This window comes from Sparus aurata, chromosome 22 (assembly GCF_900880675.1).
Source record: "Sparus aurata chromosome 22, fSpaAur1.1, whole genome shotgun sequence".
Taxonomy (NCBI): domain Eukaryota; kingdom Metazoa; phylum Chordata; class Actinopteri; order Spariformes; family Sparidae; genus Sparus; species Sparus aurata.
In genome coordinates, this window is record NC_044208.1 from 17,261,215 (window position 1) to 17,286,093 (window position 24,879).

Below are 24,879 nucleotides of genomic sequence, written 5' to 3' on the forward strand. Positions count from 1 at the left end.
TTCAGCAACCGTAAACAGCGTCCGAAGCGAGCTCAAGCTTCCCTGTAAGTGCTCTGCAAACACGTCTTTCAGATAAGTGAACACACACACACACACACACACACACACACACACACACAAACACACACACGCACGCACTCACCAAGTGGGCACACTGTCATTCGATTACCTGTATTTGGTTAGTGTTTGGGAGGGAAGAGGATATAAACAGTTTCCTAACACACACATTAGCAGGGAGGGCACACACGTGGACACACACTGAACACACACATTGTCCCCTTATCACCATGGCCACAGTGAAAAGGAGGAAGCGAAACAAGAGAGACATTCTCAGGCTGTGAAAGGTCACCACACTCACTTTAAATAGAGGTAGTTATTAAACCATACAATAACAGTCTTTCCACCTGTGGCTGGGCTGTGAAAATAGAGAACAGGTGCACTTGTGCAGTCCTGTTTTAGGTTAATTTAGAGATTATTTGGATGCCACGGACCAAATTATCAGGATCTGAAGGAGAACCTGACCACAGCAGCTGTCTTTAAGCTAAAGCTAGGACTTGCAGACATGTTACAGTTTTATTACCTGTTTTTATAAGTCTCATGCAAAATCACTTGCTCGTTGCCAAACTGCACTAAAAGAGAAAAACAAAACTGAATCTGAATCATTAAGGTGCGATGTATGTACACAGAAGTGTGGATTGGATTTGAATGATGATGAAAGACTGATCAAAAATTAACGAACCCGTGATCATTAACCAAAAACAAGAACATTCTATTAAAGGATAAGTTCACCCAAAAATGAAAATTCATTCATTATTTACTCCCACGAATGCAGATAGAAAGTCAGGTGAAGTTTCAAACTCCAAGAAAACATTTCGTGAGCTTCAGAGCAAAACTGTGTTGCAGCATTCTCCTAAACAACTAAAGTAGATGGGGACTTGTTTGAAGCATTAAAAAAAAAAAAAAACAAACAAAAACAACAAACAAAAATGTTATCCAAATCTCTAGAAGCCCTGAGATGCAAAATCGATTTGAAAAGCCATTCTTTTCACCATTGACATGTTTTAAACGTAAAAAAGGATGCCCCAAAAAACATAAAATGGCTCCATATAGCTCATCCGTCGTAATCCAAGTCTCTGGAAGCCCCAAGACCACAAATTTATTTTAAAAGATGTTACTTGCATCCCTTTTTAAATCCAAAAACTGCTTTGGCGCGCACCACTTCTGAAGTTGGTGCCCAACCATCAATGGCGATAATAATGTCTTTTCAAATCAATTTGGTATCTCAGGGCTTCTGGAGATTCGGATTATGTTTTTTGTTAATGTTTTAAACAAGTCTAGGAGAATGCTGCAACACTGTTTAGCTGCTGAGCTCCACAAATGTTATGTGGACTATGAAAATTCTTTCCATGGGCCTACTGCTGAGTAGATAATGACTGAATTTTACATTTTGAGTGAACTTATCCTTTAAGGCCCCCTGACACAGTGTCCCTTTTGTGATTAGAAATTACACTGACGGTGTCTGCTGAAATTTTGATTCTTTCTTTCACTTGTGTTGGCTAAACTAGTTTCTCCCCCGCTGCAGTAATCTCCCCTGCTCACACACACACACACACACACACACACACACACACAGGTCTGCTTTGCATGCCACATTCCACAAAGGGTGAGAGGGAACTTGGCATTTCCCCCTGGCAGCGAGACCACACACACACACACACACGCATACAAAAAACGTCAACACAAACAACGTGGTAGGAACAAGCCTCGCTGCTTGGCTCTTGAAGCCAGGGTGTGTGTGGTGTCGGTGTAACAGTATCACTTTATTCGGGCTGGTTCCTTGGCAGAGTGCCAGCGCCATGAGAGACCACGAGTTTTGCGCGGCCCTCCGGTTAAGCGAGCCTCGGGTACAGCGGCGTGTCCAAGGAAACCGAGGTTATGAAGAGGGTGAAACAGAGAGGACTGAAGATGGATGATTGGGCCACTCGGAGGAGGAGCTTCTCGAGGGAGGAGATCGTTGAGCAACAGTTTGAGCGCCCGCTAACACTGCTACGCCTCCCTCCTCTCCACAAAAGTGGGACTGTGTGTGAAGGCAAACAGATTATCTCACACAAACCCTCAGGTGCTTTCCAAAGAATCCATTTCTCTTTCTTCCTCCTCCCACTCCCTTTCTCTGTCTCGCTCGCTCTTCCTCAGGATCGTCACTATTGTTCCCTTCACGCTACCTGTTGACTGAGGCCTCCTTTCAAGGTCGACAAACCAGGCGGGGGTGAAAGCACCTGTGTAAACCGCCCAGCCAATGACAGGTGTCCCTCAGAGGCAGAAGGCCGAAACAATGCTGGAGGAACACCCAGGCGTCTCTCCTTCTCCCTTCTCCTCCCTGTTTCTTTTCATGTGGGGCCAGACTCCTTCCTTAACTAGCTCTCTGCCCTTTCCCTTAACAAAAGCGCCGCACTATTATGTCTGCTGGTTTGTTTATTCGGCCATTAAAAGACAGGAGGTTGCGGTCGCGATGCCGTTCGTGCACAAACAAGTTGTGTTGTTGTGACCTGGATTGAAAGGCGTGCCAGGTCCATTTAAGCGTGGGGATTTGTTATAAACAACTGCACCTGCCTTTTGTATGCATCATCCAGCACTGATGGGATCTCGTCATATGATGCGACTCAACCTGTCAGAAGGCGCGAATGTCCGAGCTTTAGCTACAAACACAATCTTTCGACTAATTGTAAAGCCCGAGGCCCTTGTGATTTTTAGCCCCCTCATTTGCGGTCATGTGATGACCCTCAAGTCTGACCCAGCGATGGAAGGGGTCAGGTATGATGCAGATTAGTGATGGGCCACTATGTTGTGTCAACATGACACAGAAAGAGGGTGGAGAAAGCTTTTCTCCTCAGGATTCACTGATAAGTCTGGTCTACATACCAGTGCAAATTCACTGCAGAGTTAGAGGTGTGTGATCTGTCCAGAACATAAAATACTTAAATCTCTAAAGATTTCAATGCAAAAGTAAATCGTAGATGCCTTCAAGACAGATCCTGATCTGAAAACGTGAGATCATCCACCCCTACCGAAAGCAGCGTGTGGGTAAATGCACTCAAAGGACAAGTTCATCCGAAAGGAAAATGCTGTAATTATCTATTCAGCCCGTCTACGCCAGTTGTTTAGGTGAATTCTGCAACACGGTCTTTCTCCAGAAATGTTTTTTGGACTGTGAAACTTCACCTGACTGTCCATCGGCATGAGGATGAGGCATATACTGATTGAATTTTCATTTTTGGGAGAACTTATCCTTTAAAAATATTCAGTTATTTTCTTCTACCCAAAGCCTCTGCTGCAATCTTACCTGCCTCCAAATTCACTGCGAGTAAGCTCTGACTAATTCCCCTAATGGTCCACTAAGCTGAGGTGTCTGCCTGCTGAGCGACTGACTACGGCAGGTATTTCTGACATGAATTGAGGGCAGGTGGCGGGGCGGGCGGGGGGGGAACGAAGGAAGGAGTGGGGAGGGAGGCAGCTCAGGTGGAGACTCCATTCTGTTACTCATGCTCAGGGCTTTCCCAAGCTTTTGAAAGATGCCGCCTCCTCCCATTGGCCCGAGCCTGGAGGACGGACGAAACAATGCACTGCATCATGAAGCATTACTGACGTGTTATAATAGTGCCGGCTTAATGCTGCTTATTATTCAGCTGCTTACTCATTTTATGCTGCTTGTGAGGTCATTTTTGTAAAGCCCTTTGGTTTGGGCGAGACTGTGTGATATTGCAGAACATTCGAAGATTACAGCTTATCTTGACACCACAGAAGTGCCTGTTTACATTGCATTTTAGAGATAATCCACGGGCTGCGTGAATAAGAGTCGTAGCCGAAGCCTCTTTAAATGGATCATGTACGTATAATAAAGATACATCTGGAACGACACCTCAAAAACGCATGCCATAGGAAGCTTAGTAACCAAGACGTTCTTGAAAGCTCAAAATCAAAGGCTGTATCGTGTTTCATCTTGGTACATTAGGTATTTAGGCATTTACAGCTTCATGACTTTATTGGTGTTATTTTAAGCAAATTATAGCCATCAAACCATCAAATGTTCAAAGATGTAGAGCTGCAGGCCTGCCGCTGGAGATGGAATTCCCTTTAAGTGGTGATTACTGGGGCGAGCGGAGGTTTCCCTCAAAGACGCAGACGGCATGCTGGCAGCGGTCAAGAGAGCGTGGTCGGAGATGAAGAGGGGAGGAAGGGGACGTTTAAAAGCAAAGATGGGGATGAGTGACGATTAAGGAGGGAAAATCTGAAATAGACACCTGCTGAATAATCAAGTGTTGATAAAGTTTCTGAGTAGACGCAGAGGTGGGGGGGGCGGTGGTTTCAATCGGACGAGGCAGTAAACTGACCGTGAGAAAAAGAGCCATAAGGAGAAAATATCTTTAAAAAGCGAAGCCGCTGCTCACAGGATGTGGCAGCAGAGAGTCCACAAGGCCGGAGCTGGTGGCTTTAGGCCCTGTAGTAATTACCTTCCTCCACAGACCACAGAAGGCGGCACAAGAGCCTGGAGCACGGCATGGCTTTGAGATAAAACAACCGCCGTCTCTAAATCATGTGCGGTCAGAGCTCTGCATTCACCTCTTCAGACCTTCAGCTGAAATATACGATACGCGAGCCGAATGAGACAGGTTGATGAGGTGTGCTGACATCAAATGAGACCGCAGAACTACAGAAGAAGAAAGCAGCAAGAGTTCACGTGGACGCCACAAAAGGACACGCCACTACACAATGGACATGATGTCGAAGGAGATCTACGAGCAGCCGTTGCTGTGAATGTGCCAAGTACTGTCCTCGCTGCTAAGCCTTTCAGATTTGGGGTGAAAAAAAAAATGTAAAAATGCATTCCTAAAATACACTGCATTCCTCTGCTTACAATACATTAGTCTTGCCACTATAGTCACGTTTTGGATTAACCTACTTTCTTGCTACTCTCGCTGTGGGGCAGAGAAAGAGCACCGAGATATTTGGCTGAAACATTGGCAGTAATATTTGACATGAGTCAGAGCAGGATTACCTTTTCAAATACTCCAGAACTGCAACTGTGTGGCCCATTCAAAGTGCTGTAGTGAGTGGGGAGGGAAGATTTTGCACATTAATTTGAGTAAACATGCACTGGCTTTCCATTTTTTGTACAGAACTGGCAAATATTTTGTCAGTCTGTTTTGGGATCTCAGGGCTTAAATCACGCCAGACAATTTTTATGCTTTTGTTGAATGCTGCAACAATGTTTTGTTGTGTGGTTCTAGAAATGAATTTGTGGACTACAAAATGTAATTTTACATCAGCTTGAGTAGATAATGACTGAATAAAATTTTTTCGGTGAATGTATCCTTTAATCATATTGCTTAAACCTGAGAAGAAGGTCAATGAGAGCCTTAAGAGTGAAACAAAACAATTTGTTTTTTGGCAGATATTGGTCGTACAACCAAAACAATTAGCTGAAAGTTAATAAAACGGAATATTGCACATTTGGCTGCAGATTCATCATCATGAGAAAGTTCTTAGACATTAAATAGCCATTTCGATCAAGTATTGATTATAGCCACTTTATGGTTTGAAAACAAGTGAGGAGCTTTAAACCTTCACCTGTAAAACGCCTAAACAAACTTTGAATAAAGAGTTGAGTCTGGACCCCCCGTGGCCCTCCCGACAGGGAGTCTGCATACAATGACAGATTTCTTGCACTGATTTTTTACTGAAGGGAAAGGTGGAAATAAAGTGTCTCAGCAGTTTACTACCCAATCAAAGTTGTTGAAATTATAAACATTGGTTGAAGTCCCATTTATCCCTTATCTGAATGAGGGATTTGTCTTTTCCCGGGTTGTATGTGCCCCCTAACAAAAAAGCCGGCCCCAACCTGGCCCCCCTATTAAAACCGGTCTAGAACCGCCACTGACGTGATGGCTAGTACAGACTTTGTGGTATACTCACTGAACATGTTAAGGTGTACGCAAGACACACTGTACGCTCCACACGGCTTCTGAATGGGTGGGATGTCAGCTGAAGGGGCTTATTCTCATGAGGTTGGTCCCCTGGATTTAACCCCCCTGAGCACCTAAACAACGCAGCTTCAAATCCACAGTATCCCCCCCCCCCCGGGACATAAACCCAGCATGTGTTTCACACTCGGCTATCAGACTGATCAAACAATAGCTAATGGGATTGGGAAGACCAGCAAACAACTTTTGTAAATTGAGACAAGGAACAAAAGACAAGGGTGGCTTCAGCTGTGCTTCCTGCAGCTAATAGAGGTGAAACTGACTTGTCACTTTCATGTAACAAGCTGTGACAGAAACATGTGCGTAAACATGGGCTATGTGGGTGCGTGCAGCATTAACAGTCCTGCGTTTATTCTCACCTTTCCTCTGGCTGTCGTAATTGATGCCCGCCAGATACGGAAAAACAAACCCACGCATTTAGATTTGGTTCACCGATGCACTAAAATTCTGCGGTCTGGAATCCAGAGGCAGAAGATGGGGTGGAACTTGTTTTTTTTTATTCATCGCGTGGGTTTAGCTCATGTTGTGTGAGTCAATATCCTCAGGTGATGGTCTCTTTAATTTGAATGTCAGAGTTTGCTAACATATCCCCCGCCTACTCCCCCCAACAGACAGACAGAGACCGGAGCCTGAGCAGCTGAAGTCATTAAAACCGGAGACACAAACACAAACACTCCGCTGGCCCAGCCCTCGTCCTCCTCCCTGAGATGGCTTATCTTTTTAACACCTACACACACTTGGAGGCGCACACACACACACACACACATATGCTTAGACATAAACCCACAGAGGCACGCAGACACAAACTATAACCTGCCGGACATAAACAACTTATACACCCACCCTTGCCCCACAGCTTCCATAAACACAACCTATTTATTTGTTCACTCCATGACATATGGACCCATTAGCAGCAGTCCTCTGGGCCGGAGTCATGGCCTTGAAGTCTTAAAATTACGAAACTATGAAAACAGCTTTCAATTAAGTGTTCCCATTCCCTAATTCTCCACTTCCAACTGAATTAGATGCATGTAAAAAGTCAGGAGTCCCTGACTTGGCTCGACAACCTTCATCCCAACTTAAACTGGTCACAGAATCCACACCACCGCCAGAAAACATTGAAGCTGGATGATTCTGAAAAACTGCTGGATTACATTAAAACACCACCTTCTGAGAGCTCTACCCGTGGAAACTACAGGATGGTTATGGTTTGGGGAAAAACTGTGGTTATGGCAACCGCAGTGTGGTTGAGGTATGATTAGGGTCAGGCTGCTAAAACATTTGGTTAAGGAAAGCAAAACTTTACAACCTTCGGTCTCAGGCCAATCCAACGGCTCGACGTGGACGCCGTTACTTTCCCCACTCGCTACATAACTGGGTGCGCTGCTTTCTATGTTAAGACTGAGAACTAGATAGCTGACGGTTGATGCGTGATGGTGGCAAACTCTCGCTTTAGTTTAATAAACGTGATCGTCAAACACTGGATTAGCATGTTGTTATAAGAGAAAATGATTATGTGCTGAATGTGTTTTCTTGTTTCCATCGACAAGGTGGTGTTTTATCTGCGAAGAGAGAAGGGGATTAAAGAGAGAGAACTGGAGGGATGTCACATGCTAAGTCAGAAGCATATCAGGAGGTGGAGGAGGAATTCATTCTCTGGAGGAGAAAGTGAACACAACACGGTCCTCCCGCTCGTTCACAACCACACACGGCCAAGGAAACATCCACATTTCACTGGAAACCACAGAAGGAGCTTGTCCTGTTTGCAACAAGGCCCTCGGTTGGTGTTTCAGGTTCTAGGCGTCTTAGTTAACTCCCGCAGACAATGAGAGGACGTCCACCTGTGGGTCTGTCGTTTGAGCTCATCCCGAAGGGGGTGAAGTGCTATGAAACATCTGCCGGGTCGGAGGTGGCCTCACGGCTGGAGAGTGGCCGCTGCGTCTACCCAAGGCCGTCCCCCCAAAAACCAAACACTGGTCCCACCCAAGCCCTCCCATGACCTCTGTTAGCACGTGCCTATCCTTACGACCCCTGGGGGTCAAAGGGCACTGGGTGAGAGGACGCTTTCACTCCCGAGTCCCTTAGCGTGTGTGCTGTGTGTATCTTCTGGTGGGATGTGGGGGGGTGAAGGGTGACAGAGTCGAGGGGCGCAGAGGTTCCCGGAGACGCCCTCTCTAGTGTTCAACTGCATGTCCGGACGCCCACAGAGAGAGTGTGCGACAGAAAGAAAGAGATGGAGAGAGAGAGAGAGCCGTGGCAAGAGAAATCTGTCATTTTAATGGTCACTTTTACGGCCTGGGAGAGTTGGGTGGCAGCCAGACTGCTCCATTACTGACGGCAGTCCGGCAGACACCAGACAGATGCATCAGCGTGCGAGCTTTATTGTCACAGAGCGAACGACAGATGTATCTTTCCCGAGTCAAAGTCACTGCAGGATTGGATTTAAGTGATTGTTGGGTGGGGCAGCGGAAGCCTCAGGCTGAGAGAAGAGGTCATAAAGGAGCGATCTCCTTTCACTCATTTTCTCTGCTGTCGAGCAGTTTACTGAGTGACATGTCAGGGAACTGACTTGGGCTGCAACTAATGATTATTCTCCTTATCCATAAATCTGCTGGCTACTTTCCAGATGAATCTTTTATACTATAAAATCTCAAAAACTGTAAAAAAAAAAAGCTCACCACAATTCCACAGAGACCAAAGTGACGTTCTTAAACTGTTTTTCTTTTTCTTTTTTGGGAAGACTCTTCATTTATTGTCATAAATTACATCTGACAGGCTTAAACCAGTACATATTTCACATTTCTGCTTAAAATGACTGAATAAATGACTGAAACAATTTATTTTCTTTTGATCAACTAATCAGTGAATTGAGTAAACACTGCAGCTGCTGCAACTGAGAATTTATAGATAATGACTATTCAATCTGAGTTGGCCAAAAAAGCTCTGCTCTTTTAGAGAGCTCTCAAAGAATCTGAATCTGAAGAAATCTGACAAATAATCTCCTCTTAATAAACACACAGATGAACCTTAAATTGTAGGCAAACAATACCAAATACACAGCAGACATGTAGCAGATTGTGATGATTCAAACGGTGTTGGCATGAGCATATCTTTGGGTTTATAGTGAGTAACGTCAGGTTTCCATGATAAAACATAATTATGATTGCCTTGCATAAAAAAGAGCATTGAGACGTAACATTTCATGCCAGAATCGTGATGCATCTATGGATCGATTATTCTCGGCCCCTAATCCAAAGGTTTCTATACTTCATGATGTTTGTCTTCTGCTCACTGCGATGCTTCTTCGGAGCTTTCCCCTTCAGTTTTTCCTTTCTCATCAAAGAATCAGATATTTTCCAACACAATCGCTTCTCTTTTGCAAGCCTCTGTGCCCCGCAGCAGCAGGACACCTGACGTAATTCATGCAGAAAATGAACATGGCTTTTTTTACTCAGTACTCAGCACTTTGCAACCCATTTCCTTTCTCCGCACCCTGGCATCATTGTGATCCAGTTGCCTTCCAATTGCTCCATCACTTCCTGGCCTTCTCTATTTTTTCAAAACCTCAAAACCCCTAAAGAAAACAATAATTAGTTTTTAATGCAGTAACAGCAAGACAGCATACCTCTTTCGAGGTTCAAACATGCGCTGTGAAGGAAACAAGAGGTATTTCCTTTGAAAAAGAAAGGGGAGGGGGGATGAATGGGTGGGCACCGAAAGGCTGAGCTTTTTGGGGCGAATTAACAAGCTTATCAGGGGGGCTGCTCTGTGAAAACAAGCAATGGGACAAGTCCTGAGGAGCTGAGGGAGTGAAAAGCCGTCTGCAGCATGTCCAATGGGACTTAGCAGGGAGATCTCCTTCCATTTACAACAAACGCAGACAGATCTGCAGGAATGAGCAGACCAAATGTGAAAGCTTACCCTATTCACGCCCTATTCACTCAAGAGTTTCAAGGAGAAGTTTGTTTTTGTGGCGACCGAGTTAGCGGGGTCTCCTCAGGTAAAGGTCGACGCCTGCTGAGTGGATCGGCTGGACGGTTTGCTCGCCTTGTCACGATCTCATAATCGCTGTCGTTGAATGTTTTTTATCCTGGTTTCAGATGTGCTTTCAGGAGAAAACTTAAAGGGCAAACTTCAGTTTTTTATCTTTTACCGGACGAGATCTTAGCTCAGGGGAATGAATGAGGGGAGAGGAATGAATCTCTCATCAAACTTACATCGCATCAAATCGCAGTGCTCAATAAACTGACACAACCGGCGACATCCAACCAGAACATCTGCCAACCAGTCAGCCAACATCACCTGTTCTTGAACTACTTGCTGGTTATTATCACAGTTATCTTATGAATCTAAGAATTGTTCCATCCTATCATCCAGATATAACACGATTCAACAATGACACCGTGCTGCAGACGAACGGTTTGTCCGAAGTCTGCCTGGTAAAAATTGATTTTAACTGAAACTGAAAAAAAAAAAACAGGGTAAATCTCTCTCCCCTCTCTCTCTCTCGGTTCCCTCCCCCCTTACCTGAGCTAGCCAGAGGGGCCAGTAAGCAACAGATTAGCAGTGCTTTGGGGAGAAGGCTGCTGTAGCGTGCTGTAATGCAGACTGTCAGTCCGACACAGTTGGGGGGCGACACAATGCCTCCTTGTTCAGACTGGCCCTTCTGTGCCCCACCTCACTACCTCTACATCTCCCTCTGTCTCCCTCTCTCTTTGCCTCTAGGGGGTTTTAATCAAAGCCATAAAACAAAAAAAAAACAAATAGTGCTCAAAATGTGCTCTCCCCCTCCTCTCCTATGATGAAGAAAGAATGAGGCGAAGAGGGAAGAGAGATCAAGGCGGACGTGTTGACTCATAAGCGAAACATAAATCAGCTCCCAGGAAACAGGATAAAAGGGACGGAGGGGAGGAGGAGGGGCATCAAAGCTCGCTCGACATTCTCCGAGATGCAGGAGCAGGAAAAAGGTGCGTGCGTCCGGAGCTCGCGAGTGTGTGCGTCGTGAGACTTGCTGAGCGCATGAAGTGGGCTGGACACGGGGGGGGGGGGGATAATTGCCGGTGCACACACACCCACCAGACTCTTTCTCAACACTTGTTTCTGTTTGTCTGCAGCTTCAGGTTCATCCTCTGTGCCTGCAGCAACAGGTATCTGATTCTTAAATAAGCTTGTGGGCCCACAAAGAGTCAGAAAATGACAAATGAGACTGCATTATTAATGAATCAAACAAAACAGAGATAGCTCCCTTGTAAGTGCACCTGCATGCAGCGACGTCAGGGTGTCACTCAAGAATCCTCTTCATGCGTTTCGCTGTGTTTTCTTTGGGGCTTCTCGCACCTCCCTAATGCGAGAGAGGGCAAGTGCAAACACACACCTGCAATGTCTACATATACATATCCATATGGTGAAGGAATTAGACCGCCGTCTTCCCTCCCCAATAACAGTTATTACTATAGAAACCATCCAGCCCAACAGCTGATTGGGCGATTTGGGTGGTTCTCAGGGATAGACAGAAATCTATGCAAAATAGTGATTATCACATGAAGAGCTGACTGGTTGAGCAGTTTTTCGGCTGATTATAAGTCTTGATTAGCTGGTAGTTAGGACTCTTCAACTGCAGTCTGGGTTTAATCCGGGAGTTTCACCCCAAACTCAGCATTGAGACAGAGACTGTCTGAAAAAGTGACATCTACCTACTCTCACTCAAATTATAGTGATTTGTTTTGGACAACAGCCAAGGTAAGCCCTCAGTCAGCATACAGACAATACACATTACAGTATGGTATATGGCTGAGACACCGGGGTGGTGTTCACAGCTGCAGTTTGGCTCATTTGACCGGAGTTGTGAGTATTTTGATAGGAAGGAATTATCTCCTTTCCTTTCATAAAGGATGATTCAGTGTTAGCTTTGCTAAAAGAGATAAGAAAGGAAGCACTGACGAAGCTTTATTTAGAGAATTCAACCAGCTCTTATCATGGCTGCCACCCAGATATCACCAGGTCATTTCCCTCAGAATCCATCTCAGCAATAACAAAAACTATTCAACCACAATCTGTGTGTGGCACACTGAAAAAAGTTATCCTGATTCGAAAGTAAAAGTAAATTAAGAATAAAATCAAAAACACCGACAACAAACAGTATGCAAAAGGCTTCCCCCTGAACCTTTTGGGGCCCCGTTTGGAGGGGATTTACGGAACGGTAGGATACAATAACAGTGCCAGCAACACAAAAGTGTATCTTTCTTAGCTCTGGTCCAGTTTGTGTTGCGAACAAAGTTCCACAGTAGGCAATTATCATCCTGCTTTATCAGGACCACATGAACCCATACTTGGAAGTCAAAGAACTCAATCAGAGCAAACTGAAAAAAAAAACCACATCTAAAAAGGATGAAAATAAGCACTTTTATTGTAGTATTATGGGGAGATAGTGTTTTTGGCACTTATTCTGACTCATTACACGGAAAAGGAAACAAGGTCAACACACCTCTGTTTTAACTCCTGTTCAATTTCTCCATGACCCCCTTTTTCATGTGGTCACCGGCCCAAATGAAGCAAACGGAACAGGCGAACACAACAGAGTGTGCCTGGACTGAACCAAGCAGGTCTGGTGTGAAAGTGCCCTCAGAGGCCGCTGAAACCAGCACCGGCAAAACCAGTGTTTTCCTGTGGTACCGCACACCTGGCATGCGGTCCTCGAACTGTTAAACACAGGTATACCCCATTTACACTGCCAGTAGTCAACTTTCTGTTGTCTCGTCGCCAATTTTTTTCCTTCTTCTTGTCTTGTAAACAGCATGGGGGAAAGTGACAAGTTGAGTTTCAGCGAAAGTTTCAGTGGTCACTTAAAAAAAAAAATAAAGTATTTACGAGCCAATGTGAGAACGTCAACGTATATCAAAGCATCCTGCCGGAAAAGGGGAGAAGATTAGCGTGTCCACCCAGTCTTCATCTCTCCATCACTGCTGATTGGAGCTACAGGTGACCGACTTTAAGAGTAACATTACCTTTGCACAGATAGAACAAAACGCTCAGTGAGACAGCACAGAATCAAAGAAAGAGAAAATCGTCACTGCATGCGTGACAAGTGTGTCTCTGTTCTCTGTGTGGTACCAGGACACTTACTGACATACCCGGACTTAATTTAGTGTAATATTACCCCAACAGCTGCCAAATCATTTATTAAGCATTACCTCAGTCAGGATGAGCTCTCCTCCCACACATATCTTGGCAACAAGACAAAAACGTATTTTGATTGGTGCACATTCATATGGTTTATATGCCGGGACTTGACTCAGTTGACACAAAGCTTGCCTTTAAGGCTACGTCTGCTTTGAACACGTTTCCACATTAATCTTGTCAGCGCTTCTGTATTAAGCGCTTTGTTCTTGCATTTCATTTCCGTCAGCACATTGTTGTTCTCACAAAACCCCCGATATGTATAATTTAAACAGAGCTCAGGCTGTATAATATACTTCCCAACAATTCCCTTTTTTTATTCGCTCCACAGTGAAGCTGTTTCGTGTTTACTGCAGTGTGATGTGGGGTAATTTACTGTCCTCACGCTGAACTCAAAATGAGCAGTGCCAAAGAGTTGTTTCCTGTTGTAAACAGCCATCGCTCATCACCAGCAGCGCACTGTTGTTCCCCGACATGATGTCAGCCTCTGCTTTATGTGTTTGTTTATGTACTTATTGTATCCAGGGGGAGGGACTCGCACAGTGGGTCCCGTCTTTCAGCGCTATCATGTTGTGTCAGGCCAGACCCCACACACGCATACAGACACAAACACACATATCCAGAAGTTATCTACATTACATCTCCGAGCTGTCTGCATCCAAAGGCTCTTAAGTTTCACATTTCTTTTCACTCATTAGAATGCAAGAGGAGTCTTGTTAGTACCAAATTTTATAGACGGGATTTACGCCGCTATACATAACCAGCATCACTCAGCTATTAATGATACGTGTCACTCATGAGATACCTGGATATGATGTTTCAGTCTCGCCGATGCTTTCTTAACGTGCTATATGTAGACTTTTCTGTAATGTGAAGCTGGAAAAGTCCGTCTCAGTTACCTTAGGGTTTAAATAACCTTCTGTAGGTTGGTTTCTGACGGCTGGTTCTATTTCAGCAGGCAAAACACCAGAATCGATTTGTTTTACACTTACTGTACTGTATCCTTTGTCTCTTTTTCTCTGGCAAAGAAATTGTCTTTGAGTGTCAATCTCTTGGCTGTTTGGTTATCTTTAACTTTTGTTACTTATATTTTATCAGAGCAACACCTTAATGGACTTAGTGGAGGGATTTGAAAGGATTTAGATTTGATAAGCGGATTCGAAAAAAAGGAGATTCAGAGTTGCTAAAATGCTATCGAACCCTGGCCAAATCCTTCTGCAACGTGTCTCCGGTAAATTTTTAAAAATAAGGGAGAGAGAAGCTCGTAAAAATGTGAAATCCAAGCTTCAAATTGGGATCACTAGCAGCATGGCTAATTCAGCTACCTAGCTAACAGCAGCTACAGTTAGCAGCAGGCCAATTCGTACATATTGCAACACGAAAGGACAACACAAGTTGATGCTGTTTTACTCAGTGTTCTGAGGACCTTATTTTCCTCTGAGGAACACTTATTGATTCAGTTATATTCCTAATCTTTCTAAGATTCCAAAACTACATACTGCACCTTTAAGTTTGGTGCATTTACCGATCAGAAATCAATGCAGTATAATAGTTAAAACCTGAAATCCTTTGGGTGCTTTTGACATAAAAGAATGCACGCTTTTATCGACACCCAGTTACTCTGCGTGGTTTGATGCCACCATGAAATGAACTGAAACGTCTTGACAGTTCACTCCTTTGAGAGCCCAACTCACAGACTGTTCTTTGAATAGTGTCACCCCCCCACCGACCCCACCCCCTCTCTATTTAGTTGTAGAGAAAAGCAGCCTTATGCCAGGCCCTCGCTGTCCGCCTCGCCGCCTGCCTCCACCACAGTAGACAAAACAAGCGGGAGGCAGGATTTGTTTAGACAGAGCTCACCTGGCGCACACAGACACAGAAACAGTGATCAGACGAGCCCTTGGGAGGAGCAGAGGCAGCGAGGAGGCGGCGGGGGAAAGCCTGCCAGCGTGCGAATGGGGGAAGGGAAGGGGCTGAGAGGGGAGAGCATGGGGTTCAGTGCGCTACTCTAATCCAGGGCCACGCAAAAATCAGAGAGGATTAGGACTCGAGGGGCCTCGAGTAGCCTCAGTAGTAGGCGGAGGGGTGTGTTTGTGTGTTTGCGTGGGGGTAGTAGGCAGTTAGGGGGTAGTTTAATCCAGGCCCATAGGGTGATAGCATAGGTGGATTTGTGTCAGGCAGCTTAGAGCACCGGCTCATAGGGAAGTGATCAGCTGATCTGTCACCACGGCAGGATCAAACTCTCCAGTGTTTTATGTCACAAGATTAACAAATGTCATCAATATATATTAAGAGGGGCTTCAACAAGGGCTGGGCAATATATCTGTATTATATCATCATCGTGCTATATGACTACATATCGTCCTACATATTGGTTATAGTTATATCATAACTTTGCAAAAGTGTTGTACCAGACTGCTCTGCTCTACTTCACTTCATCATCACTGATGATTATACCAAAAGTCATCCCTGTGTTGTTGTTCTAACATCGATGTTGAGATGTTTTATGACATTTGAGTTTGTTGCCCCGCGAATGAAGTGCTTTTGAGGAGATATCGGATAGGCTGGATTGAATTAATGGAGACTGTTGAGAGTTGGATGTATGTGCTCTACTGAGTGCAATTCAATCTTTTGGTCAGAAATTTGTTTAAAAACATCCATCCCAATTTGAGCCAAAAAGGTCTTATTCAAATCATTTGTCCAACCAACTCTCTGAAAAACGCCCAAAATACTCGAAGTAGCAAATCCTCACATTTGTAAAGCAGACGGCATGAAATGTTTGCCACGTTTGCTTGAGAAATTACTTGATTAATTGTTTATCAAAATATTTGCTGATTGATTTTCTGTGGGAGACCTAATAAATTGACAGTTTGCCTGCTTGTTTCAGTTGTTTGATCAATACTTATACGAAATGTAAATCCAGAAAAACTACGGCATCGTCATTTTTAGAGCTGAGAGGTTTTTTGTTTTTTTTTCTGAAACGAAAATATGGCTGTAGAGGCGTTGACCAAAGATCAAGTATTTATGTCATATGTAAAAAAAATAAACACGGCACAGTTATTGTAAGAAACCAGTTTTTCGACCTTAAATTGATGCTGTGTCTTTGGATTGTGGAGCTTCTCACAATAAAGAAAAGGATGTAATTATGGTTAAAGTGATCATCATGATTAGTCAGCTCGCAATTTAATTCATTACAATTATCCAACCGTCTCTGAGAACAAATAAGGTTGACCGCACGTTAACGGCTTAACCGGTCATTAAACTGTTTTAACTGCATTCTGAAACCCTGTGTGTTTTATCTCCATGCAAAACATCGAAACTGATAAAAAATCTACAACATCTTCAAACTCCATGACCTAAAAAATGGCATTCTGTTGACTTTTCCTTCGTCCTTTCCTGACATTGGTCAACACGTGATGAGGTTCGACAGGAGGGGAACAAAGAGCAAGATGGATGGTAACCCCCCCTCACCACACACTCACAGTCACTATGGGTTGACCTCAGTTGACCCCTTGGCCCTTCAACAGCCTCACATCCCATTGACTGGGGTTAAATAGGGTTTTGCCTGCAGGGTTTTTATGACACAGAAAGAGAAGAAGAGTGGCTCCACTGTAACATTTTGGGCCGTAAACAATGCGGCGATTCTAAAATGTTCTTCGGTTAAAAGAAACACACAATATCACATCTGTGTTTCGTTTGCTTGCAGATGAAGCCAGACGATAGGTCCAGGTGTTATTGTTTCGGCCTTTCTCCAAACACTCCCGCATTCATCACTTCGTTTTCCCTTCACAACCATGTGTTGACAAAAATGATAATCTGTTTTCTGTCTCTGTCAGCAGTTGACGGCATCCAGTAGGAGACAGAAAGGCAGAAATCACAGCCAGTACTCAGACACACCTGCAGAACAGCACTAAGACGGCATTTATGTAGTTTGGGGGAAGAAGAGAAAAGATCTCTACTGACTGATATTCTTTTCTGCCTAAACAAACTAAACAAACAAACCCTCTTTGCTGTCATGACTGAATAAACAAACTGACCGTAAAGGACAACACAGCTTCATACTATTTTACTACTGTGTTTACATTTGGCGGACCCTGCCACCTTTTTAGCTTCAAAGTTCTGGGGACCTTGTTTTTCTTAGAGAAGCTGGCACTCAAAAAATAATGGCAACGATTTGTCAGTGTCTGCAGATCCACTTGTAAATGAATTAACTGACCTGTTCAGCTCTATTTTACTGTTAAAACATATCAGGTACCAGAGGTAGGTGTGGTCTGGATTTTCACAATGAAAGCAAGACATACATGTCTGCTAATGGATGCTCTGCTGCTAGCTGTCTGTTAAAGAACAGTTACATAACGAGCTAGGCGCTCACCACACAACCTAAACAAATACAGACAGGAGAGGAGCTTGTTAAATGAAGAGCATTAAACATTAAAGCTGTAATACGTAAGAATTTAGTGTAAAGCATTTTAAAATGTATTAAAATTATCCATGTTTGGCGTTATACAAATTATGACTATGTATATTGTGTAGCAGAGATATCGACTGAGGTAAGCACGCTAGCCCCGGGCCCTGAATACGTCTTTCTCCTGACAATTCAAAGCTCCTGTGCTGGCAGTGTCAACATCAAGATGCCCCCAGAACTCCCGCTAGCTGCACGGCTAACTGAGCTAACAAGCTAACAGTAGCTACAGTCTACAAGTCTTTGAAATGTCAAATAATTTTGAAAGAATGCTCGTCACAATTTCCCAGAGACCAACGTGATATCCTCAAATGGCTTCTTTTGTCTAACCAAAAGTCCACATCCCAAAGAAAAGCAGCATGTTTGACATTTTTGCTTAAAAACACTTAAACTATCAACCAGTCATCAAAAAACGTTGCCGATTAATTTCATTGCGATTGAGTAATTGATTCATCAACTTGTCGCTGCAGCTCTTCACGCTACGTCTGTTAGCCTGGGGGCTAACAAGTGTGCACAGCTCGCTCCATACCTCTAATTAGCCGTTCAGGTGACTGTATAATAGAAGATGATAACAGGGGAAGAGAACAAATTAAATTACCCACCAACATACTGTAGTTTGTTTCCATTGCTGCAGTGCGCTCGAAGACGCTGCTGAAATACGATGCTGCCATTACACCAGTTTACACCAGAAACTAGACACTTACAGAAGCATGAGCTAAAAATAGTGTGTGATAAAATTAATTAATCTTATGCCACTTAAATCTACAGTTGGGTCCATTCAGCACACTGGCAGATGTTCACTGATGTGAACAGAGAAGTCCACTATAACTCATCCAACCATGTGACAGATGTTAAACCAAAACCCACCACTCCTGTCACCCTGCACCTGTCAATCACAGCACTCCTCTCAGTCTCCAGGGAGACTCCAGCTGGTCAAGAATGTGAGGACTGAAGGATTTCTTTGTCCCGGAGGTATTCCGAGCCTGTCCCCTTTTGTCTCACTTCATTCACAGGTCAGCATTTCTGTAAATGCAACAACAAAAATTGCATTTCGGGGACTCCATTTCAACACGGCGTCCCCTGAGGGCCCGTGGGGGAAACAAATCTGATCTCAGCTCCGCGGGAAGGAAAAAGGAAAATCTCAACATGACCCTTCCGCAGAGCAAAGTTTCCAATGAGCCACAGAAAAGTCCAGAGGTAAACTTGCACCAAAGCTGATATCTCAACAAATTACCTCCTGCCTGTGACACAGTATCCGCAAATCTGATCTGGACTCAGCCGCTTTAATTAATTTCTCAATCCCAGGAATTAAGACCGAACCAGCCACCACTGACACATCCCTCCCAATTACAGCCACACAGCCTCGTTAACACTCTATGATCTTTAGCAGCTCATTAGGCGGCAACGCGGACACATGTTCGCACACAGGATCATACACAGAGGGCATCCTACACACATCTGCTCTTTAGCACCTTTTTTTCCCCCACAGTGTTAGTCTGCTCGTTTCCAGCCATTAGACCCATTAGAGGCCAATTAACAACGACACAAAGCTCCCTTCCTGTTTTATGGCACTGTAAACAAAACCTACAGGCTTCGCCTTTGGGCTCAGCAGAGCTCAATAGCCTTTAATACAGCACAGAATAAGTCATTAGTTTGGTGATATGCTGCCTTTTCTGAAGCAGATACAAAAGCCTGCAGATTCAGGTCACACAGGATGGCGCTTACAAGTTAAAGGCAGGTTCCCACGTCATGATGTGAGCACTTTAAATATGATTGTGTGCATAATGATAAAAAAAGTGATATGCAGTCGGCACTGGCTTTCTTCTCCTGGCTGTAAAGGACAACACTTGCTCCAGACAATGGTTCCCATCTAGTCACACATTAACCACATTTTTTTTTTTTTTTTTATCTCAACTGCATCAATAGATATGAGCTGCAGATAAAAGCGCTCTGCTGATAACAACCTTCCCCTTAACAGCCAGATGGCTGAAGTTAAAGGGGAACCTGTTGCTCCCAAGTGCCTCATGTGGGTGCGTTCTCCGCAAAATGTGTCAGAATGCGCGCAATCTGGGTCTTTTTTTTAAAGCTGCGTTTTGTACTCGGGTCTGTTGAGCAAACATCTGAGCGTGCATGCTGCAGCACGCCACAGGCACGGGTCGTCCTGAGAGGAGATGAGGCTGATGCGACACTCATATCACTTCTCAGTTGTTGCTGCTGTTGTTGTTGTTGTTGGAGACGTTAAAAAACAAAAAAAAAACACGCGTAATGACTTAGATTTCATCATCCCGAGGATGCACAAATGCGTATTTCCCATGCGTAAAAACAGGATGGAGCGTACACGAAGCGACACAAGCAGACTCACAACAAGTGCTGATCGCTGATTGAAAACAGCCCCAAGCTACTTTCACCCCCACCTGAAAAGTCCGAGGATCCCTTGGTGAGGTCGCAGAGGACGGTCAGACACGTTATTCCCAACAGGAGCGCATAAGTGACGGCTGAGAGAGTCCCATCCGAGCAGAACATCCTTGAAGCCTCAAAGTTTTGGACTTCCTCCGTAGCATTAGAAAGTCCAGCAGCAGCAGCATTGAGGGGTGGTGGTGGTGGTGGTGGTGGGGTGTTCAGATTGTGGTGTGCGGTCCCATCATGTCTCTATTGTCTCCGCCTCATCCTCCTCCAGAGTGAGACCGGGATCGGGGGCTGGAGCAGTGCTCTCTCCGCTGCCGCTGTTCTCTGAGAGCATTTTCTAACTGCGTGCTGTGTTGGTGTGTGTGGAGGGAGGCAGCCCACCTGGAAGACCGCCGCGCCCCTGCATGGTCTCAAAGACCCGGAGTTCCCTACCAGACAACATGCGATAATCCAACCAACACTGTCATTCTGTCCACCAGTGAGCACTTTTTCATACCTTGGGCACATTTTTTTCAATACTCTCTTGCTAAGTAAAATAATGAATGCAGAAATGTAGCCTATATGTCAAAGAGTCTCCAGTATCTAAAGGTGCACTGTGTAGTTTTAAGGATGACATTTTAATTAGAAAGGCAAGATCTTCATTAGCAGATTTTTTTTTATTTTTATTTTTTTTTTATGCCTTAATAGACTCAATTAACACATCGTCTTTGTTTTCATGACTGAATAAACAAACTGACCTTAAAGGACTTTGTTTACATGTGGCTGACCACGCCACCTAGGTAGCTTAGGGAGCTTATTTTCCTCTGAGAACAGCTTGTTTATTCAGTTAAGGGAAAACATGAAGATTTCTGAGCTTGTAAAACTGCCTCGTTAAATTTCTAAATTTCAAAAATCTGAGTTTGAACACCACATAGTGCCCCTTTAATGTGTGTTATTGTTATTGGTACCGAAATAGAGGATCTCCATACTTATCCATAGTTCTGGCAGGAATAGAGGAACCGTTTAAAGGAGCTGGCTGGAACAATCTATGAATGCAGACAAAGAAAGGAGAAAGCTTAACTTACTCTGCCTGAGTTGTTGATAGCACACAGTTGCTAGACAACAATATGAATGACAACAGTACAAATAGCTTACATAATATATCTAAAGACAACAAAGTAGGTATTGTGTGTGTATTTTAAGTAATCTCAGAAAGAATATGGAAGATGTCTCTCACCAGCGCTGACGAAAGGAAACAGACAGGTTTCACTTGACGTATGTAATCTTGTGGACGGTCCAGCCTTTAATTATTACAATTTTGTTAATTGAATTCAATTTTTGTTGAAGTGCTAAGCTGCCATTTCCTTGTTATATCTGGTTTATAGCACACTTTCGCGCTTGAAATAGGTCCAAATGAGCTCTTGTCAAACCGACAGAACAGTTCCGCCATCTTGTGGACGGTGGGCTACATTGCGATTAGGACAAATCGCGTTTCAAAGACATTTTGACCGTCACGGCTTCCGTTCTACTTGCGCGTGTGTCTGCGGAAGGTCAGACATGGCAGCCTGTGGGAAAGGGCTCGACAAATTCATGTTCTCGCTGAGGTTATTACGAAACCTCCAGCTCCAAAATGAACGTAAGTAAAGCGAACAAGCTCTACTTTCACCGCTCAACTTCATAATTTGCTGTCAGGCTTCGAAGATATGTTGTAGCTGCAATTTACATCCGCTAGCTGCGAGCTAATGTGGCTAGCTAACGATAGACTGTTAGCTAGCTTATCCCTCTTCACCCCGACATTGCTCGAACTTTATAAACAGAGTGTCATTTACTTGTTATTTCCAGGGTTCCTGTCCACGTCTGTGTGTCGTCTTGCTGTGGGGGGCAGCAGCGAGCAGCCTCCAAAATTCACCCCTCCATCGAAACCTGTCATCGTAGATAAAACACAGACTGTGGCATCTACGCGAAGGTATGATCTGCATAAAAAGCACACTATTGACACTTATTAAGACACACACCAAAGCTGCATAACATGCGAAATATGACTGCTTAAAGTCGTGTCTCTTCCTCTCAGCCATCTGAGCCCAGAGTTCATCCCTCCCAGGCAGAGGACGAATCCGTTCAAGTTTTACATTGAGAGGAAGGACATGATCCGCAGGAGGAAAGTGCTCAATATCCCTGAATTCTACGCAGGTAAGCAATCCATCCATATACTCTGCAGGTACACTCCTAATGCGAGGGAAGAAGATGACCAAAACCTTCTCTCATCCTCAACCCTGGAGAATTTGACACTTAAGTTGAATTGCTCAATCTAGCCCCATTCTGGACAGAAGTATTTCTGTCATCTCAGCTGTTATGTAAGGATCATTCTTGAAGAGATGAGGCAATAATTACTCCAAGCTTTGCTACTATTTACTTGCCTATCATTTTTAGAAAAGATTTCAAGATTTTACTCACAAGGCTTGTGTGCTTTCTGGATTTGGTACAACCCTGAATGATCCAGACAGTGCTCTGTCGCTGGGTCAGCTCATTTGTACCTTTATGGTGTTAGCTCATTAAAGATGGCAAGTTCAGAGCCCCCACAACCTGTTTTGGCTTACAAAGAAACAGAAAGGAAAGGAAATCTCTTGTCAAGACCGCATCCACCCCAGGCATTCTCCAATATATAGTAACTTTTTACTTAACTATTTATCGTTTCAAACAATGTATTGTTATTTTTTTCCTATGGTACAGTCACATCATTATTTTACTTATTTATTTACACACTTTGTAAATATAATTGGTGTCTTTGAAAAAAAAGTCATGCTTAAGGTCTGTTGTTTGTATCAGAATTTAACATTTCAATGACATCAAACATTGATGACCTGGGAATGAGATTCAACAACTAACTATGTTACGTATTGCATTTTAAAATGTTGTGAATTATTCTGCTTGTTTTAAGGGAGTATCCTGGCAGTGACCATGGCCGACCCTAATGCCAGCGGGAAAATGAACCGCTTTGTTGGCATCTGTATCCAGAGGGGTGGACATGGGCTGGGAGCCACATTTGTCCTGAGGAACATCATAGACAACCAAGGTGAGGTTTATTACTCTCTATGTTATTACTGATCCAACAAAGACTTACTAATGGTCACACAGTTTGTTGCTGTGACCATCGATAACTTGATTGAGGAACATGAAAGGCTTCCATCTTCATTTCACCCAGCAAGAGATGCTTAACATCTTCAACAAAGTTAACCAGGTTGCCTTCAGGTAAGACGCCTATTTCAATCATGTTTTTCTTGGATCAGGTGTGGAGATCTGCTACGAGCTGTACAGCCCCCGTATCCAGCAGATTGAAGTGCTGAAGCTGGAGAAGAGGCTGGATGACAACCTGATGTACCTGAGAGATGCTCTGCCGGAGTACTGCACTGTGGACCCGGACATGAAGCCTGAGCCCATCTCCCCGACAGGAGAGGTGCCTGTCAACAAGGTGAGAGAGCATTGAGATGAAGACTCTCCAAACTCATCTGTTGTGCTTAATATTATTAAAGCTCATTTTCATAAAGCTGCTTGTATTATTATTCATATTAATGCAAGTATTATTTCTAGTAATATTGATAGAAATCCTGCCCTTTCTGGGTGGTTTGATCTAAATATTTTAACTTTAGAAATTAGTGTTGATTTGTAGGTGTAAATCGAGAGATGTAATGATTAATCGATGTCAACTGTTAGATTAATTGCCAAGTATTTTGATAATTAACTAATTGTTGTAAGTAGTTTTTAAGAAGAAAATAATTTCCTAATTTGAATATATTTTGGTTTATTTACTCCTCTATGAAAGTAAACTAAATATATTTAAGTTCTGGACAAAACAAGTGTCTTGAGGTTGTAATCCTGGGCTTTTGGAAATAATAATCAAGATCTTTCACCATTTTATAGACCAAACAACTAATGGATCAATTGAGAAAATAAACATCAGGTCAATGTAAAATGAAAATAATCATTGGTTGCAGCCCAAGTTAATTTCATAACCAACAAAAAGCAAACAAAGTAAGAAAAACAGAGAAAATCTAAATGATTTAACATTTCTGTCTTTTCACCAGCTGAAGGTAAGGATGCGCCCCAAGCCTTGGTCCAAACGCTGGGAACGACCAAAGTTCAACATCCAGGGCATACGCTTTGACAGGTCCCTGACCCCAGAGCAGATGGAGCACGCCCAGAAGTGGGCACAGCCTTGGCGGGAGTACGACATGCTGAAGGAGTATGACACGTCCAAACTGGAGGAGCAGATTCTCAGTGAGGTCCAGCGGGAGATGAGCAAGTGATGGAGTTTTACGTTCAACAGACTTTTCAGGACTAGGAAAAGACTGAAATATGGAGGTTTGCAGGGATGCTGAACACTGCTGCTGATCAGTTGAAGTTAATCCTGATGGTTTACTGCAGTCACACCAGTGTATATAAGGAGGAACAAATATGGAAACCGGTGTTGTACTTTGAGGAATCATGCCGCCTTCTCTTTGTCTCGTCAGTCTGCTGTACATGACATGAGCTCATAATGTAACTGGCCTTAGTTATGACATTTACAACTCCATCCATTAAGTGGTTTGTATAATAAATGATATTAAACCTTACAAAGTTTTGATTTTAATTTTGTTCTCCGCCCTAACATGTTGTGCTTCTGTTTGGTTTTCCAGCCAGGTGCTTGTCTGTTCTTGCTATGGAGTAATGGAGTGTTGACACTAGGTGGCACTATCCCTCCATAAATTCTCTCATCCATCAGCAGTTGCATAAACAAACCTTTGTTGTGTCCTACAGTGTTTTTAGGGAAACTCCTGCCAT

At 43.8% G+C, this 24,879-nt stretch overlaps 2 protein-coding genes across 5 annotated transcripts in view; one reads left to right on the plus strand and one right to left on the minus strand.

Annotated features, from left to right (window-relative positions):
• The window catches only part of eva1aa (eva-1 homolog A, regulator of programmed cell death a), a 91,638-nt gene extending 70,137 nt beyond the window's left edge, over nt 1-21,501 (minus strand). The window contains exons 1-2 of one of the 4 annotated variants that reach the window (XM_030404780.1): nt 21,299-21,501; nt 21,030-21,107 (exon numbers count right to left, since the gene is read on the minus strand). In XM_030404780.1, coding sequence (XP_030260640.1) covers nt 21,030-21,048 — 19 coding nt within the window. In that variant the 5' untranslated portion in view covers nt 21,049-21,107; nt 21,299-21,501. Of the gene's footprint in view, nt 1-4,075; nt 4,092-20,090; nt 20,511-21,029; nt 21,108-21,298 lie in introns of those variants that run through there. The other 3 variants (XM_030404781.1, XM_030404779.1, XM_030404782.1) reach the window with 3 other exon arrangements.
• A 36-nt stretch (nt 21,502-21,537) lies between these two features.
• On the plus strand, nt 21,538-24,671 carry mrpl19 (mitochondrial ribosomal protein L19). Its single transcript, XM_030404787.1, has 6 exons — nt 21,538-21,697; nt 21,904-22,027; nt 22,133-22,251; nt 23,000-23,134; nt 23,349-23,530; nt 24,144-24,671. The coding sequence occupies exons 1-6, from the start codon at nt 21,619-21,621 to the stop codon at nt 24,363-24,365; spliced, it is 861 nt and encodes a 286-aa protein (XP_030260647.1). The 5' UTR covers nt 21,538-21,618; the 3' UTR covers nt 24,366-24,671.
• Nucleotides 24,672-24,879: the final 208 nt, after the last annotated feature.

Bases quoted from the DNA above. Each gene is read 5' to 3' on its own strand.
- mrpl19 (XM_030404787.1), top strand. From the start codon at position 21,619: ATGGCAGCCTGTGGGAAAGGGCTCGACAAATTCATGTTCTCGCTGAGG. The intron at 21,698-21,903 runs GTAAGTAAAGCG...TGTTATTTCCAG, and splicing joins CCTCCAGCTCCAAAATGAAC to GGTTCCTGTCCACGTCTGTG. The intron at 23,531-24,143 runs GTGAGAGAGCAT...TCTTTTCACCAG, and splicing joins GAGAGGTGCCTGTCAACAAG to CTGAAGGTAAGGATGCGCCC.